A 19,132-nucleotide genomic window follows, 5' to 3' on the forward strand; every position below is an offset into this window, starting at 1 on the left:
CAAACTAATTTAACTTCAGTTTATCCTATCACCAACGTCATCTTGAAACATGTCAGACGACATAGATTATTCAACACTACTGTTAGAGGAAAGAATAGAACATAAAGTGTGGAAGGCAAGACTATTAGGATACGAAGAATTAAGTAAACAATTTGAAAATTCACGTAATCAAAATGATCCAATATTCAATCTAGTAACGCCGGACTTATTGAAAAAAATATTGACTGATTCCAATGTTGTTGCACAAGAAGCTGGATACAAGTGTTTTATCAGTTATCTAAAATTTGGTGGAAGTACACAATTAGTTACACGATTAGTTTCAAAAAACGGTATCATACAACCAATTTGTGAAAAAGGATTATCATCTTCCAGAAAAGGAACAAAAGATAATGCAATTGAAAGTATTTTGACCATGATTGAATACATGGATGATCCATCACCAATTGTTGAAGAAATAATACCAACTTTAAATAATAAACTTCCAAAATTAGTAGCAAGTTGTGTTTCATGTTTGGTTGCAATATATGAAAATTATGGATGTAAAATAGTATCACCGAATTTAGTTATACCAACATTACCGAAACTTTTTGCACATGCTGATAAGAATGTAAGAGCTGAAACAACAAAATTAACAGTTGAATTATACAAATGGATGAAGACCACATTATCTGACATTTTATTTCCTGATTTAAAACCCATACAACAAAAGGATTTGACAACTGCATTTGATAAAATTGCGAATGAAACTCCACAACAGAAAAGATTGACTAATGCACAAAAGGAAGAATTAAAGGCAAAAGAATCACAATCAGCAGAAGACGTTGAAATGAGTGATGTTACTGTAGAGGAAGAAGTATATGATCCATTACAATTTGTAAATCCAACTGAAGTGTTGTCAAAATTGCCTCATGATCTTGAAACTAGAATCTCATCCACTAAATGGAAGGATAGAGTTGAAGTTTTGGAAGAAGTTTATGCAATTTTACAGAAACATCCAAAATTAGTTACATCAGATGATTATGCTCCAATTTTTAGAATCTTTGCAAAGAATATGAAAGATGCTAATATACAAGTTGTTCAGATTGCCGCAAATTGTTCAAATTTGATTGCTAAAGGTCTAGGTCCTAATTTTACAAGATATCAAAATCTTATTTTATCTCCAGTGATTGAAAGAACAAAGGAAAAGAAACCAACGGTTGCAACTGCGTTGAGTGAATTACTAGATACTATGTTCAGCATTTCAGGATTAAGTGGACTGATACTTGAAGAAGCTATTTCTGGTATGAAATTAAAAGTCCCTCAAAATAAAATTTCATCAGCTAATTTTTTACAAAGATGTTTGGCAAATACCACCAAAGCACCAACTTCATCTGAAATAGATTCCATAATGGAGGTTGGGGTAAAACTATTATCTGACTCACAAGAACCAATCAGACAAGCATCAACTGAATTAATTGGAACTTTGATGAAAATTACAGGTGAAAGAGAATTAAATAAATTTTTGGAAACTACAGATGATAATAGAAAAGCTAAGATAATGAAATTTTATGAATCTGTTGAAATCAAATGTTCGAAATCGAGTGCACCACCTACAAGAGAATCATATTTGAAAAAACCAGTCCTTCCAAAATCAACTTCATCAATTCAAAGTAGTAGAACTCCATCATCAACATCAACTATCCCTAGTAAGAGAAGTGCGACTTCCCCTGCTAAAAGAAAAGACGATATAAAAGCTAGCAATTTGGGTAAAGGATTAACAACATCCAGATCATTAGCCAAACCAACAGCTCCAAATTTACGTCCACCTAAACCAAATTCGGCAACTTCGTTGAGACCATCTGAATCAATACAACAACCCCAAATACAAATTGTAAAAGAATTTGATGAAGCTAAACAAGAAGAATTAGATCAATTAAGAATTGAAGTTAAAAATTATAAAATTCAGCAAACTCAACAACAAGCTTTGATTAATAAATATGAAGAAGAAAATACACAACTAAAAGAAGAAATCAAAAATATGAAATCTCATTTTGAAAATGAAATTAGATCAAACTCAATAACTATAAATCATAAAGATACCCAACTAAACAATTTTAAAATTGAAATAGATAAGTTGAATCATCGTATTAAGGATTTAGAACTGGAACAGGAAATAAAAAAATTACAACAATCCAATCAACTGTACTTTTCGAGCACAAGATCTTCGTACAATCAACAACCCGGTTCATACAAACAACAACAACAAACACAACAAACACCACAACCTTTCCAAGCTAATGAAATTAGTTCTGGTGTAAAAAGATTATCAATAGGCAATTTAAACAGTAACGATTTTCCTGCAAGAGAATCATTAATAAATGGTGATACTACAAATAATTATAATAGATTATCTCCATCAACTTATAGACCAATTAATAAACGAGAAAATATGGATATTGACTCGGGTGATGATTGGAAAAGAGCTGCTGAAGTTACTTCTCAATTAAAGGCAAGGATTGAAAGAATGAAAGCTAGAGCTAGAACTCCATTGAATGTTGAATAATAATGTGTTCTGTTTTGTTTAGATGTTTCGTATAAAGTTTTAAAATACCATCTCTCTATTCAAACTTGATCTTAAGGTCATCTTTCTAGATCTCATACGATTGAATGCCAATTTCTTCTGATCGTGGTTTGAAAATTCCGATCCCGCAAAAAAAAAAATTAAATGGAAAAATTATTGTGTATTATATTTTTCAGCTCTAACGCATTAATCAGAACACAACCAACCAAATAACCATGTCATCTAAATTAAAAATCCTCGTACCAGTAAAACGAGTAATTGATTATGCTATAAAACCAAGAATAAATAAAACAAATACAGGTGTTGAAACAAAAGGAGTAAAATTCAGTATAAATCCATTCTGTGACATTGCATTAGAGGAAAGTATAAGACTTAAAGAAAAACAACCTGAAAAAATAGATTCAATTCATGCTGTTTCTATAGGTCCTACAAAAGCTCAAGATATTTTAAGAACTGCATTAGCTAAAGGTGCAGATGATTCTACTTTAATAGATGTTGGTGAAGATATAGTGGAACCATTACAAGTTGCAAAAATTTTGAAATCAATAGTTGAAAAAAATAATTCTAATTTAGTGGTTTTAGGAAAACAAGCCATAGATGATGATTCAAATCAAACTGGGCAAATGCTTGCGGGATTATTAAATTGGCCACAAGCTACAAATGCATCAAAAGTAGAAATTAAAGATAATGATGAAATATATGTAACTAGAGAAATAGATGGAGGTGAAGATACTATTAAAGCTAAATTACCAATGATTATAACGGTAGATTTAAGATTAAATGAACCAAGATATGCAAGTTTACCAAATATAATGAAAGCTAAAAAGAAACCATTAACAAAATTAAAATTAAAAGATGTTGGAATAGATTCAATTGATAATAGATTGGAAGTATTAAAAGTTGAAGAACCACCTGCAAGAGAAGCTGGTGTTAAAGTTGGAAATGTTGATGAATTAATTTCAAAATTAAAAGATTTAAAAGCTATTTGAAGTTAGTATATAGCAAAGTTATCATCAATGACATTAAAATACATAATTTATAATACATGATGTTATATAAGCATTCCCAAGTTAATTGATGCCATACTGTGTTCTTCTATGTTTCAAAAAGCTAGACAATTCTTGCTAGTTCTGCTCTATCCAAATTTCTACAAAACAATGACTATATATATATTCAACAAAACTCTTCAGCAGGTATGGAGAAGATTGAGATTGATCTTTTTTTTGATACTTTCGTTAAAACTAAAATATTTAGTATCTAAAAGTTAACAACTGATTTTGTTCAGAATAATCGGAATTTCATACTGATCAATAATTACAGCCTATGCTGTGGGAAGTACATTTTAAAGGGTACTAATGCTTTAAAACCATTTGACAATCTAAACCCAATGAATGAGGGTGATGCATTTCCAACAGATTAGAATTCAAAACTTTATTCACCTTTGACTTCTAATCTGTTGGAAATACGTTCGAACTGTTCTTGGATAATTAGGTTTTACGACTATGAATCAATTTATTAACATGGATTTGAAAGACTATCTTAAAATGAGGGAAATGATGTACATTTGTAGAAAGTTTAAATAATTGCGTTGAAAGACTTGATTGAACTATGAACATCCATCAATCATTCTTTCTTGTACTTTATTTATTCAGCAACAGTGTACAATTAACAGCAATTCCAATTCTCTAGTAGAATAGATACTTCTTTAATTCTTAGAACAAAATGTTATTGCAAAATCTCGATTATTTTAATTTCTTCTCCACAAAAGATGATATAAGCTAAACAAATGAATACAACTTTAAATGTATCAATTAAATTCATATCTAATATAATCAATAGTTACAATTTCCCCAATGCAACTAAGCCATTATTCATTGGAGTTAATGGTCCACAAGGTTCAGGCAAAACTTACTTGACTTTAAATTTAACTAATAAATTACAACTACAATATTCAAACTTGAATATCATTAGTTTTCTGATTGATGATTTTTATTTGACTTATGATGATCAATCAAAACTTACTCAATTGGCAAAGCTAGATGGGAATAAGTTGCTACAAGGGAGAGGATTGCCTGGTACTCATGATTTGTCGTTACTAAATACTCTTTTGGAGAAATTAGTTGAGAATTATAAGAATAACAAGTGGGAGACTGTACATTTGCCTTTTTATGACAAATCCTTACACGAGGGCCTTGGAGATCGACTGGAAAAAGACAAAATAAGTTTAGACAAACCAATTGACGTGATACTATTTGAAGGTTGGTTCAATGGATTTATGCCATTGGATTTTGATCAATTAAGGTTAAACTATTTCACGCAAACACCAAGTTCCATCCTACAACAACACCCGCTACATTTTGTGGAAGATATCAATAAGAAACTTATTCAATATGTTAAAGTATGGAAGTATTGTCAATATTTTATAATAATAAAATCAGATTCAATCGAAAATGTCTATAAATGGAGACTTGAACAAGAACATGAGTTAATTAAACTTAAAGGTATTGGAATGTCAGATGATCAAGTGGTGAAATTTGTCAATAGGTATATGCCTATTTATATTTTATATTATGGTAACTTGGTTGCAAATGGATCAGATTTTGTTAAAGAAAATTTAATTTTAAATATTGGTATAAATCGGAACTTACTATCTTATAGGACCATTGAAACAAATACTTAGCAGCAAATATAAATATGAAAACATGAATTCAAAAGTCTCAATAATTCTTTCACAGTTTAAGATGATTAATTGTATTGAATCACCAACAACTCTTTGGTTGTTTTAGTCACTGATAGACTAATTATCTAAATTTATTTTGTTTTTAAGTTGACTAGCAAAATCCGTAATTATAGCCCGTTTCAAACAAAATCAATCAATATACAATTATCGGACTTTGAATCAGCAGAGTCGCCTAATAAATTACCTATCTTTGATAATATTTCAATTTTACGAATTCAGTAATAAGCGCGCAAAAATTAGTTTTAGATAAGATAAAACAAAATTTAGTTTTCATGATGTAACAATCAATTTTAGTTTATCAGATCAACTTTCAAGCAAAATTTAGACTTCAGATAAATCATGAATTACAAGAGATGATTCAATTTAGTTTATGCAAAGTTTCATAAATTGTCATAGATAGATAAGAGGTGTCTTACTTTTGTGAGGTTATCGGTTTCCGTTGTTTAGTAAGATCCATTGATAAGGCGTAACACTATATCAAATACAATAATTTGCTTCATACACCTATTGTTTGATTGATCATTTAAGAATACAATAGATAAGAAACCGTTTAACAATGTACCTGCAACTGGTATTTAAGCTGCAAGGGATCTCGTATTTCCAACTCAAAATATTCAATAAAATTTCACTCAATATCATACAACAAAATTTCACATAATCAAAGATGTCTACATTTGATCCACTTCCAGAGGGAGCAGGTTATGCTGTTGTTGTTGGATTAGGTTCCGTTTTTGCAATTTTGATGTGTTTAACTACATTTTTCTTAAAAAGATATACAAAAGAAATCATGACATCAGAAGAGTTCGTAACTTGTAACCATGCAGTCAAAACAGGATTAATTAGTTGTGCTATAGTTTCCTCCTGGACCTGGTCAGCCACTTTATTGTATGTGTGATCTTCATCTTCAACAATAGTACCTCAACAATAGTCCATCTTCAATGTCTGCGGTACGGATGGTTAAAATTAGAATCAGATCTTTTTTTTCAGAAGAAAATTTTAAATTTGAGCCGCAGAGTTCTAAAAAGGGCAAGAGCGAGAGTTTGACAAAAAACAATCTGAAAAAAAAAAAAAACTGATTTTGATATTTTGAAACCTTTAATTAAATTCAATACTAACTAAGAAGAACGTCAACAACTCAGGTGTACTCCAATGGTATCTCCGGCGGTTTGTTCTACGCACTGGGCGCTACCGCGCAGATAGTACTCTTTGCGTCAATAGCGATTAAAGTTAAGCTAAGGTCACCTAATTGTCGTACTTACTTGGAGTTAATTTATGTAAGATATGGTAAAGTTACCCATATTGTGTTTATAATATGGGGTTTAATGACTAATATTATGGTTACTGCTATGTTATTAACAGGTGGTGCTTCTGTTGTTCATATGTTAACGGGTATGAATCCTGCAGCTGCTTGTATATTGACTGTTTTAAGTTGTGTTGGATATGCAGTTTATGGTGGCTTAAAAGCAGTTATATTAGGTGATTATGTACATACTATCTTGATGTTATCAATTATGTTAGTGTTTGGATTTGTAACATGGGTAACATCAGATAGATTAGGAAGTATTGATTTAATTTATGATTTAGTTACAGAATATGCTTTAAAAAATCCTAAAGAAGGTAATGCTGGAGGTTCTTATCTAACTATAAAATCAGAATCAGGTGGAATATTTTTCATAATTAATATAATTAGTGCTTTTGGTACAGTATTTTTGGATCAAGGTTATCTAAATAAAGCTATATCTGCTGATCCAAAATCAACATATAAAGGTTATATATTAGGAGGTTTAGCTTGGTGGCCAATTCCATGTTTTATTAGTGTTACTGCTGGGTTAGGAGCTATAGCTTTGCAACAAACAAAATATTGGCCAATTGATCGTCCATTAACACCTGATGAAGTTGCTAGTGGATTAGTATTACCAACATTTGCAGTTGCATTAATGGGTAAAGCTGGTGGAGTATTGACTTTATTAATGTTGTTTATGGCTATTACATCTGCATTTTCAGCCCAATTAATAAGTGTTTCTTCAATTTTCACTTATGATATTTATAGAACTTATTTCAATCCTAATGCTAGTGGAACACAATTGATAAGAGCTTCACATGTTGCAATTGTTGTGTTTGCTGCTTTATTATCTGGATTTTCCATAATGTTGTATTACTTAAAGGTATCAATGGGTTATTTATTTACATTATTGGGCATTGTTCTTTCATCTGGAGTATTACCACAATGTTTAACTATATTATGGAATAAACAAAGTTGGATGGCTGCAACTTTAACTCCACCAATTGGAACTTGTTTATCAATTACTTTTTGGTTAGTTGTTACAAAATTGAAATATGGATCAGTAACATATGATAATACTTTTCAAAATGATTCTGTTTTAACTGGTAATTGTGTTTCTTTATTAGCTCCATTAATTACTATACCAATTTTAACATATATTAAACCACAAAATTTTGATTGGGATAAATTTTTAATTATTAAAAGAGTTGATGAAGAAGATGAATTAAAAGAAGTTGAAAAAGAATTAGAAATTGATGTTAATAATAATTCAAGCAGTGAATCAAATTCAATGAATAAAACAATACCAATACAAACAAATATATCAATAATTACAAATGATTTAATTGAATTAAATAGAGAAAAATTTATGGAAGAAAGAAAAATATTATCTAAAGCATTTAAAAGGTGTGTAATAACATGTATTTCATTAACTTTAGCTTTACTTGTACTTTGGCCAATGCCAATGTATGGAACTTCATATATTTTTAGTAAACCATTTTTCAGAGGTTGGATAATAGTATTGTTTATTTGGTTATTTTATACTGTTTTCCAAGTTGTCTTATATCCTATTTGGGAAAGTAGACATACTCTTTCAATTATTATGAAAGGAATTTATTGGGATTTGAGTGGACAATCATACAAACTTAAGGAATGGCAATTAAGACATCCAGAAGAATTACATGTTGTTCAATCTCAAATTAATGCTCAATTGAATAATGAATTGTGTGAACAAATGAGTAGAGGTCAAGTTAGATATATAGATGATTCTGAGAAAAGGTAAAGATCGATGTATTATAATGTATACAAACACGATAGAGATATATTTATATGTAAATGATCGTTGATCTCTTGAATCGAAGTAGTAAATATTCTGTTAGGGGGTATTTTTTTGTATAATGATCAGTTTCTCATATCTCGACTAACTTTCCAAATACTTGTGCCACAATGATTGACCATGTGAATTGAATATTAATAATAAACAATTTTGATGAATGCCGGATACTATCTATTTTCATATAAAATGAGTGTAAGTATGATAAATATTGACATTATCTACTTTTAAATTAAGTTTTTAAGGCGTTTTGTTAGTATGTAAGTACAAAATTTTGTTAGTATGTAAGTACAGAAGCTAAAAGAAAGCTGTGTATAAGTTAATGGATTGAAAACGTTTGATGCTTGTTTTGTATTATCTAAATCCTTAATTTTTCATCGTATTGGTAAATCTGAAACACACCTATTGTTTGGTAAATGTAAAGGGGGTTAATTAATCTTGTATCTAAAAAAAAAACATAACAAAAACACGCGTCTTAATAAACTATGTAGATACAATACTAGCATTAAGACTATAGCGAGGATCTTCACATTAAAATTGTTGGTATCAATTAGTGTGGGACTATATTGGTTTCATTGAATGCTTAAAATTAGGTATAAGCTCAAGCGAGATCTGTGTTTAATAATATTACACAAAAACAAATACTAATTCAACAGAACACTAAAAAAATATTACTGATAACTTCATCAACACATTTTTTATTCAATACAACTAATCAAATACAGAGAAATATAAAGAAATACGAGAATTTAAACCAAAAATCAAAGTTGAAAAAGATGAGATAGCCTGAATTAGGTTGATGCTTAACCTATAAAATTTAAACTATACTTAGGGGTCTTACTTAAATGAAAAATTTATAAAGATGAAGATTAATAAGATTATGGTGAATTTATTAAAGTTTTGTGAAAATATAAACAAAAATGTATTGAGAGTAAAATTTAATCAATAAAATCTTAACATTTGACCCAATTAGTTCAAAATTTGATTGGAAAAAGTTATAAGATTTATTAAGTATGAGAAAATTTGGTTGTCATGTCAACTTATTTTCAATTTTTACACCAAAATTATTTCAACAAAGATTACACAAGTTTGAATATTACTATAAAGATTCAAGAGTCTGATACACAAAGTTTGCTTAACTATTGATCATTTTGGGTAATTATGAAAATGATTATAATTTAATTGGTCTAGATTGATGAAAAGTACAAGAGTGTATTCAAATTAAAACAATATACAGAAAGTAGAGAAATTAATCGTAAATTTTGCAATCTCATCAAGTCAGTTTAAATATAATTGAAAATCTCCGTAAATTGTTTCAAAAATTGAATGACGGAGTTTTAGATTTTCAGTTGTCAAGTATCACCATATAAAAAATTTACAAACATTACTTTACAATTATGTCTACAACTAAAAGTAGTAATAATCAAAACATTGAAGATATAATAACAGAATTAAGACAAATTTCTTCAATTTCAACTAATAAATTTATGATTATAACTCAAGAATCATTACCAAATTCAATTATAAAATTTCAAAATTCTAATCATTTTCAAAATGATCAAATTGAAAAAATTAAAACAATTTTAGGTAGAGCTACTTTAACTACTATTAAACCAACTTTAAAAGATATGTTTCCACTTAAATTAAATAAAAATGATCAATTTCACAATCAATTAATTACTCAATATCGTGATTTATTTAATTCATTATCTCAAATGGTTTGTAAAGAAATTGCAAAACAATGGATAAAAATTATTGAACCAAACAAACAAGCTTTATATCCTTATAAAAATTCATTTAAATCAAAACCAAGTTGGTGGCCACGTGATGTTAATCATATTGAACCTGATCATTTAGATAAATATGGTAGAGTTGAAGTATTAATTAATATTTTAAGATATCCTTCATTTGATTTAAGACAAGTCAAAACTTATACATTTGATTCAAATTCTGCAATACCTTCAATAATTCAAGAAATTCTTTATTTAGCTATTTATGAAAGATGCTTTTTTAACGAATATAGAGAACAAGATGAATTATTTGATTTAATTCCACATCATGAAAGACCATTGTTTGGTGGTGATGAAATTGTTTTAATGGCTAGCAAATTAACTAATTATAAAGGTGAAATAATCATGGTTAGAAATATGTATGATGAAAATTTAAATGATGTTGTATTTGGATTAAATCAAGTTAAAGGTAAAAAATCAAAATCAATAAAATCAGCAAAAAAATCAACTTCTTCAAAAATTATAAATGCAGCTTCTAAAAAATCATCAAAAGTCAATAATTTAATTACTAAACCTAAATCAAAACTTAAACCATCAGCTACTTCAAGATTTGGTCAATTATTGGAAGATCATGAATTATTAAAATCTATTAGAGCAAAAAATAAAATGGGTATTCAGCAATTAATTAATGATGAAGTTGAAGCTAATCCTGTAAATGAAGCTGCAAAATGTAAAATTGAAGATATTTTCAACAATGAAGATACAGATGTTAATGAAAATGAAAAATCTAATGAAGAAAATGGTATTGAAGCAGCAAATCAAGATGAAGTTGACAAAACAAAAGATCAAATAGAAGCTAATACTACAAATGATCAAATTGAAGCAAACACAACAAAAGATCAATTTCAAATTGACATGTTAAATAATGAAGATGAAGTAGACACAACAAATGATCAAATTGAAACTACCACCACAAATGATCAAGTTGAAGTTGAAACAGCACACAATGAAAATAAAGTTGATCCAAAAAATGGTGAAGCTAATGAAGTTAGAGTCAAAATTGAAAAAGTTACAGCTGCTGATGAAACAAGAATGGAAGTTGATTGTTGCAACAATTATGAAGATCAATTAGTTTTAAATGATGAAGGAATGGAATGGGCAAATGAATCTGATGTTGAATCTAATGAAGAGCAGGTAATTGAAAGTCATGAAGAAGTTACAAAAGTCAAAATTGAAGATGATACTGAAGCTATTAAAAGACCTGAATCTCAAATTAGATTAGTTGAGGCTTGTAATTCAATGGAAGAAGATACTCAAGTTGATTTAGTTGTTGAAAATGATGATCATAATTATGCTAAATTAACAGCTTATGGTAGTTATATGTTTGTTGAAGATGATAATATTGCAAAAGAAGGGTGTAGTAGAAGCTTACAAGATGTTTCAAATTCTACCTACACTGATGATAAAACTCCTACTGAAGAATTACAATATCATGAAGAAAGTTATTCTCTTCCAAAATTAGGTAGTCCAATTCATTTTGAATCAAGTTCTCATTTTAATAGATCAGATACATCAACTCCATTAAATTCACCAACCAGAGAAAATCAATCATCAGTTAATGTAAAACAAGAGCCTGAAGAATTAAGATATTCAACAACTGAACAATTATATGAAAGAATCATCAATCAACAACCATTTGAATGTCAAGTAGAATCAATTAGTCATGATCAATTTTTTGAAGATCCTTTAGAAGCTCCTTTAGACCATGGTCCTCATTTACAAACTAATAATAATCAAAATTTTCCAACGTATGATAGTTCAAATAATTCTTATTTACAAACCGGTCAAAATCAAAACTTTCCAAATTACGATAATTCAAATAATTCCAACAACTTTTATTATCCAAACAATGTAGGAGCTAATTCTTTTGATTACAATTGTTATGGAGTTGGACAAATGGGATATAATTTGAATGGAAATATTCAATATATCAATCATCACAATAATTTTAACAATGTTAATGCCGCTCACGAGTTATACGAATTTAAATACCCACCAAACTCAATTCACATGAACTCACAACAATAATGTTTGTTGTGTTTTTACGTTGCTTTTTAAACATATTTTGATTGCTAGGTAATTGATTTACCTACCTCTTAAGTTTAGTTCTTTTATATATAATTTTTCTAACATACATAAGTAGTTAATTTAATAAATTTATTCTTGTTTCAGATGTTAAATTCTCGCTTTGTATATTGTTTTATTTTGCAGCCAAATTTCCGGAACTTTCCTAATTGCATTCCAAAATATTTCAGATCTTTCGGGACAACCGTCTGAATCTATAGATATCACAATCTTAATACATTATCGCCTTTCAATTGAAGTCTCAATCACTCTTAATTACATCTTTCTTTTTTCTTGACTTTTTTCTTTTTTTTTTAAATGGCTACAATTCCTGAACTTCTTTCATTCCTACTATTAGCTTCCTTTTTGTCATTTCTAGATATATTGAGTTATTTATTATCAATTATGTCTGGCTCAACTAAAACAAAAGTACCAAAATTAAATTTAACTGATCAGGTACAACAACATTCACCTATTGAAGGTTCTTCTAAAGTTAAAGATTCGAATAAACAACAAGAAACAATTAAAGAAAAACCTCCAGCTACTCAAAATGGATTACCTGATTTATTAACTCCAAAACATCTTAGAAATTATCCACTTGTTACATCTACTGAATCATTAATTAAATTTTTACCATTGGTTAGTTATGTTACATCATTTTCAAAATATAGTTTTACAACTATTAGAAATTATCAACCATGTAAATATGTAATTGAAACAGGTGATTTATATCTGGACATGTTATTAAGTAAATTAGATTCATTTATTCCAAGTTTACAAACTGTTGAAGTAAATGATTTAACAAATCCAATTACAACACCAATTAATCATGCAGTTGAAACAGTAAATTCTAAAATTAATTTAGTTAATGAAACAGTTAATAAAAATGTTATAAATCCAACAAAATCAAAAATTGATAATGTTAAAAATGATATTCATCAAAGAACTCATGATGATAATGGAAAAAATATAATAACTAAATCAACAATTGATCCAATTATAGGTCCATTTAATGAAACTTTAGAACAATTTGTAACAAATCATTTTCCGGATAAGAAAATTAATCCTAACGAAGATGAAGGTAATTTAGATAATACAAATAATCGTTCTTGTGAATTTACAAGTGAATTAAAGAGAACTTTTAATATTGTTGGTAATATAATTTCAAAAGAAAGTAAAGAAACTGTTGAAGTTAATGTTGTTGATTTAAAAAATCAAAATCAAAATCAACCAGAAAAAGGTAATGTTGGTAAATCAAAAGAAAAAACTAAATTACCTAAAGATGGAGTTTTAAAAGAAGTTGTGAGTAAATGAAAGTTTAGAAATTTATTTAGTGATTGTTTCTTGTTTTTGCTAGTCCAATTTATAAAGAAGTCAGAAATTTAGTCAGATAAAAGATTTAAAATATCTCTACAGTTACCTCTACGGTTATCTCTTTGAATTTTTATCCTTTTATTTATTATATTGTACACAGTAGACCACCACTTCTCATTCATCCTATTAATCCTTCGATTTCTTCTTTTTCTTTTTAGGTGTTTCTTCTCCATCATCTGCTTTTCTTTTCTTTTCTTTCTTTTCTTTTTTATCTTTCTTATCTTTTTTATCCTTCTTTTCTTTCTTATCCTTTTTATCTTTCTTTTCCTTTTTATCTTTCTTTGATTTTTTTGGTTCATCATCTTCATTTTCATCATCAGCTTCTTCTACAACTTCATCTATTTCCATATTATCACCATTTGCACTATTCAAAGCTAATGCTGCCTTTATAGCATCTGTATTTTTCATTGGTGCAGAACCAGTATCATAAAATTTTAATCTATCTTCAACTTGTTTTTTCAATACTTCACCAAATGCAGTAGTTGGTTCGTCACTATAATTATCAATTCTTGAAGCGATTGAACATTTATTTGCTAAATATCTTGAAATTCTACCTTTATTTTTAGCACCAGCTTTACCAATAAAAGATGAATGATAAATCAAACCATATTTTGGAGTATTACCTTTTGTTTTTAAAGCTCTGAATAAAGCCTTTTCAGCACCTAATATTTGAACAGTTGATGCTGCTTGTTTTGATAAATTAGTTAATGAACCAGCATGTGAAATTAATCTTGCACCTACAACTTCACCAATTAAAGTAGATAAATTTGGTGCAACTGTATGCATTTTATCTGTAAGATATTTGTATAATTGTTGTCTATATTCAGTTAAATTAACTGTTCTTTGAGCAAATGTAATGATATTGTTCATATCTTGTTCACTTATATCTTGACCCATTGAAATTTTAGCATTATCAATGACTTTTTGAGCTAATCCAGCATCATCGTTTAAAATAGCTGTTAAATCATGTAAGTCATCTTCAGTTAAATTTGATTTATCTTTAATATATAATACTAATTTTGAATATTGATAATTATCAGGTACAATTTTAGCTAATTCTGGGAAATGCCATCCATACCATTCTTTAACTCTCATTGAGAAAGTATTTATATCTTTATCTAATTGATCCAATAAAGCAATGGCTTGTATAATATGATTATCATTTTTTTGAACTGAAAACTTAACTTTAGCTCTTGAAAAAGCATGTCCTAACCCTAATTGAGCTCTTTCAATATCTCCTTCTTGTAAATCTTTAAATAATTTTGCTCCAAATACTCTTATTCCTCTTAAAAAATCTTGTACAATTTCATTTGATAAAACATCTACATTTGGAAAAATTTCTTTTATTGAAGGACCTAAATTTTTATCACTTACTCCTAAACTTATTTTTTTAGAAGTTTTTGGTAAATTATGTTCTAATACTTCTTTTAAATAGTCGGAAACTAAACCTTCAGAAATGTCATTGGCATTTTCTAAAGCTTGTGCTGCACCTTTAAACGGAGCAAATGAAATCAATTCAACCATTTTTGAAAATTTAGATAAATCATTTGATGCTTCTTGAACTTCTTTTGATCTTGATGCTATATCATCTTGTTGTATGAGGACTTTGAAAATACCATATCCGGTAGCCTCTTCGAATAAAAGATAGTCTAACCCAGCCATGATGATTTGTGAAAATGGATGTTAGTGAGTGTTGAGGCTGCTTAAGATTCGTTAGTCTATCGCTTTAATCTTTGACTTTTCCTCTTTTTTTTTTTCAATATTGTTTAAGAGATGAGAAAATTTGAAATCTATGAGTAGCATAAAAACGCACTCGTAAACTTTTGACGCAATGACAGATATTGATGTCTTAATATTAAAGTCTTGACACACTTTATATATCCATACAAAATTATACCAGAAAACAGAAGCAAATATATCAATATATGCTATAAAGTAGATGGAGGAGATTTAAAGCAGTTAATGAAGAATTAGCAATCCAGTTTGAAATCCCCAATAAATGGAGTTGGAAACTATAAATGGAGTTGGAAATTAACCACACGCAATTGGGCAAAATTCTTTCGGAAACTTTACAAAACCAAAAGGAAATATCCTGATGGATTAGATACAATTCATCGATTTAACTTGAGACATGGAGTGTGAATGGTAATCAAATGAAACAATGTACTTTATGTGAAACAGAGATCCCGGCACGGGAGTATCATCAACATGTTTATCTCAATTGTAGTCATACCAATTTCATATGACTACAGACCAAAAATCCGGGACTTTGAAAAGACTTTTCAAATTGGATTGCCAATCCTTCATTAACTGCTTTAAATCTCCTCCATCTCAACAAATACCTTGTCGCCGTTAAGTTGTTAATTAAACGACGACGACAAGAACCAGAAAAATTAATCAATTTTCAATTTTTACAGAGATGATAAACAATTTTAACTACAATTACCCAGTTAAATGGTGATTGTATAATTAACTAAAAACTAAACATTACTTAAAACTTTGAGGTTTTCACCGGATTGTTCTTGGATAATAAATGGTTTCCTCAAAACCCAGATGAATTATATGCGTTTATTTTGTAGGTTTATATATGTACCTATAGGTAAATAACTTAATAAATTGCTTGAAAGAAAAAAAAAAAAAAGTAGAATTAAGACCCATCTTATCAAGCAAAATTTATATCCCAACCTAATTCTTTCAACATTTCATGCCAATCAACAACCTTATCACCATTAGAATTCAAATCCCATATTCTAAGCATAAATTCTTTAACTCTATTAGCATTAAACATTCCATATAATTTAATAAAAGAATCAACTCTTAAAATCATTTGTTCTTTATCATGTTTAGAAACACAATGTATACCTGATATAAATATAGGAAATACTAATGATGATTGAACTGATGTACCAATTAAAATATCAAGACATTTAATAAGATCATTATTTAATATTTGTGATTCTAAATGGGATGGATTACATTTTAAAACTGATTCTCTAAGAAACAATTTAGCACTTATTTGAAATGCTTCAAATAATGTTAATTGTAATTCTAAATCTTGATCAGATAAATTATATAAATTATTTTTATCAGGTTTTGATTCATCTATTTCTTTTTCTAAATTTTTAGCTTGATCAATTACAATTAATAATAATTTACTAGCTTTTGTATGATCACTCATAATTGATTCATCATCACCTTCATTACCATTTTGAAGTATATCTTCATCATCAAATTTATTTAAATATTCATTACTTTGTTCAAAATGATTATTTACACCTCTTGTATAATATTCTTTTAAAATTTTTTTACTTTCATATAACAAAGTTGAAATATTTCCAATAATTGTAAATAATCTTTTTGAAACACCTAATAAAGAATGAATTTGTCCTTGTAAAAAATTATCATGATCGTCAAATATTTTATCATATTCATTAGCTGCAAAATAAGTACCTCTTTCACTAGTTGAACTAGCTAATAAATCATGATAAGCAAAATTAGTAATTAACCAATTTTCTTCTTTTGATTTATTAAATTTTAATATTCCACCATTTGTTTTTAAAAGTTTTGCTCCCCATTCTAAATATATTGTCCAATTTTTAACATCACCATTACATATTTCAGCACCACATAAAATTAATAAAGTTGCTAATTTATTTATAATTGATGTTCGATTATTTTCTTTGGAATTATTAAAATGATACATTGCAACTTTAACAAATTTAATAGCTTCTGAACTCCATTCTCCACCTAATTGATAACTAGCCCATGCTAATATACTATAAAATACACCTTTATCTTTATGAGCTAATGGTAAAAATACTTTTTGATAAGAATTTGAACCAATTTGAGTTACTGGAGCTACTGATATTTTACTAGATACAACATCAACATAATAATAGTATAAAAAATAATATTGAGGATCAGCTAGTTCAGGGATATATAATGATGCTTGAGGCATTGGAGTTAAATGAGCATTTAAATTTGATATTAGTTCATTGTATGAATGCAGATTATGAGAATTATCATCAAAAGATTCTACCATTGATGAAAAATCAGGTGATGATATGAATTGTCTAAGTTCTTGACTATACGATTGTTCAGTGCCATCATCATTGCCTTCTGTTTCTTCTAATTGGTTTGAGCTACGGTGTTTATAAGTATTGTTACAGTTGTTACCATTTGATTCATTCAAGTCACGTAGTAGATTTAAAAATGCCATTGGAGATGGGGAATTGACTGGAAACAGGTTTGAACCTTTTATTGAGAAATCATGTAATGGATCTATAGTTGTTAATGGTAATGGACTCAGCTCTGGTAAGCAGTTCTGTAAATCTTTCTCTTGAACTAAAGGTTCTGTATGAGTAATTCGGTGGATCGGATTAGTTGAAAGGTTGTTGGTTTCTTGAATCTCACTTGTTTGTGTTTCTTCCATTGGATTCATTAAACTTTGAATTGTTGGAGAGTTCATTCTTATTGGTGATGTAACTTGAGATATTGGATGGATACTAGTCAAGTTAGGAGTAGTAGACGAGGGTATAGCACTTGTATTTGTCAGTTGATAATTTGTTGTATTTGTTGATGAATCTGAAATAGTTCCAGAAGTCGTTGACCTTACATCAGATACATAGCCATATACTTTTGACTTGTTATCCTCATTGACGCTTGTAATTCCAATATTATTGAACATACCATTTTTAAGATTTGAATTTAAATGAATATTTGGAGATCTTTTGTCTTTTTCATCTTCAATCTTGATTGGTTTTGACTTTATTTTCCGTTTCCTTAATTTATTTGAACTTTCTTCATTCTCAACTTTTTTCTTTAATTCTTTTATTTCCTCATTATTCATATTATGATAATCGATATAATAACAATTTTTATTTAATCTATTACAATCTCCACATTTTGGTTTAGATTCATCACATTTCTTCTTTCGAATTTTACAAGTTAAACAACCTAGTTTTGATCTTGAATTTTCTTTAAATAAATGAAAATCTGATGAATTGTTTATTCGATTTATGTTGGAATTTGAAATTGAAATTGAAGGTGTAGTTGTTGAGTTTGACGTAGACTTATTATGAATTGGTTTTGATACTTTTGAATTCGTAGTACTTGTGGATACTGAGGGTTTTGTTGTATTAACAAATGGTGTCATATTTGTTGTATGCTCATGTTTAACTTTTGTTGTTGGTCCATTTGAATTCAAATTGATTCTATTAGCTGTATTTTCGTTATCGTTATTCGAAGTAGGATTTTTGGTTCTTGAATTAAATGTGACTAACATTCAATAATTAGGTAAATTGGAAATGAAATAATTGTTACAATAAATTGTTTGCTTTCCCTAAAATTAATGCTCTATTTACAAATAAGCCTTTGGTTGGTTATTACATATATTGATAAGGTTATTGTCTAGTATAATTAAATTGACTTGTTGGTTGAAAGTTTTGTCAAAAAAGGAAGAACAATAAACTTTTGATAAAATCGATTT

The 19,132-nt window shown here is 28.3% G+C and overlaps 8 protein-coding genes across 8 annotated transcripts; 6 read left to right on the forward strand and 2 right to left on the reverse strand. All coding sequences in view use genetic code 12, as the record gives it.

Moving 5' to 3' along the window:
* Nucleotides 1-49: 49 nt before the first annotated feature.
* On the forward strand, nucleotides 50-2,542 carry KGF55_003879 (uncharacterized protein; the record flags this gene model as incomplete). Its single annotated transcript, XM_051758721.1, has 1 exon — nucleotides 50-2,542. The coding sequence occupies one exon, from the start codon at nucleotides 50-52 to the stop codon at nucleotides 2,540-2,542; it is 2,493 nt and encodes an 830-aa protein (XP_051613502.1).
* A 233-nt stretch (nucleotides 2,543-2,775) lies between these two features.
* On the forward strand, nucleotides 2,776-3,549 carry KGF55_003880 (uncharacterized protein; the record flags this gene model as incomplete). Its single annotated transcript, XM_051758722.1, has 1 exon — nucleotides 2,776-3,549. One exon carries the CDS (start codon nucleotides 2,776-2,778, stop codon nucleotides 3,547-3,549), a length of 774 nt encoding a protein of 257 aa, XP_051613503.1.
* A 797-nt stretch (nucleotides 3,550-4,346) lies between these two features.
* Nucleotides 4,347-5,240, forward strand: KGF55_003881 (putative ATP-dependent kinase; the record flags this gene model as incomplete). The annotated part of the gene is made up of 1 exon (XM_051758723.1): nucleotides 4,347-5,240. One exon carries the CDS (start codon nucleotides 4,347-4,349, stop codon nucleotides 5,238-5,240), a length of 894 nt encoding a protein of 297 aa, XP_051613504.1.
* Nucleotides 5,241-5,964: 724 nt separating this feature from the next.
* KGF55_003882 (sodium:solute symporter family protein) lies at nucleotides 5,965-8,365 on the forward strand (the record flags this gene model as incomplete). The annotated part of the gene is made up of 3 exons (XM_051758724.1): nucleotides 5,965-6,185; nucleotides 6,440-6,468; nucleotides 6,519-8,365. 3 exons carry the CDS (start codon nucleotides 5,965-5,967, stop codon nucleotides 8,363-8,365), a joined length of 2,097 nt encoding a protein of 698 aa, XP_051613505.1.
* Nucleotides 8,366-9,813: 1,448 nt separating this feature from the next.
* On the forward strand, nucleotides 9,814-12,234 carry KGF55_003883 (uncharacterized protein; the record flags this gene model as incomplete). Its single annotated transcript, XM_051758725.1, has 1 exon — nucleotides 9,814-12,234. One exon carries the CDS (start codon nucleotides 9,814-9,816, stop codon nucleotides 12,232-12,234), a length of 2,421 nt encoding a protein of 806 aa, XP_051613506.1.
* Nucleotides 12,235-12,675: 441 nt separating this feature from the next.
* On the forward strand, nucleotides 12,676-13,584 carry KGF55_003884 (uncharacterized protein; the record flags this gene model as incomplete). The annotated part of the gene is made up of 1 exon (XM_051758726.1): nucleotides 12,676-13,584. One exon carries the CDS (start codon nucleotides 12,676-12,678, stop codon nucleotides 13,582-13,584), a length of 909 nt encoding a protein of 302 aa, XP_051613507.1.
* Nucleotides 13,585-13,770: 186 nt separating this feature from the next.
* SIK1 (snoRNP complex protein) lies at nucleotides 13,771-15,306 on the reverse strand (the record flags this gene model as incomplete). Its single annotated transcript, XM_051758727.1, has 1 exon — nucleotides 13,771-15,306. One exon carries the CDS (start codon nucleotides 15,304-15,306, stop codon nucleotides 13,771-13,773), a length of 1,536 nt encoding a protein of 511 aa, XP_051613508.1.
* Nucleotides 15,307-16,306: 1,000 nt separating this feature from the next.
* UGA3 (Uga3p) lies at nucleotides 16,307-18,928 on the reverse strand (the record flags this gene model as incomplete). Its single annotated transcript, XM_051758728.1, has 1 exon — nucleotides 16,307-18,928. One exon carries the CDS (start codon nucleotides 18,926-18,928, stop codon nucleotides 16,307-16,309), a length of 2,622 nt encoding a protein of 873 aa, XP_051613509.1.
* Between the last annotated feature and the right edge of the window lie 204 nt (nucleotides 18,929-19,132).

Source organism: Candida pseudojiufengensis, assembly GCF_024610245.1.
Source record: "Candida pseudojiufengensis strain CBS 10847 chromosome Unknown scaffold19, whole genome shotgun sequence".
Lineage (NCBI taxonomy): Eukaryota > Fungi > Ascomycota > Pichiomycetes > Serinales > Debaryomycetaceae > Lodderomyces > Lodderomyces pseudojiufengensis.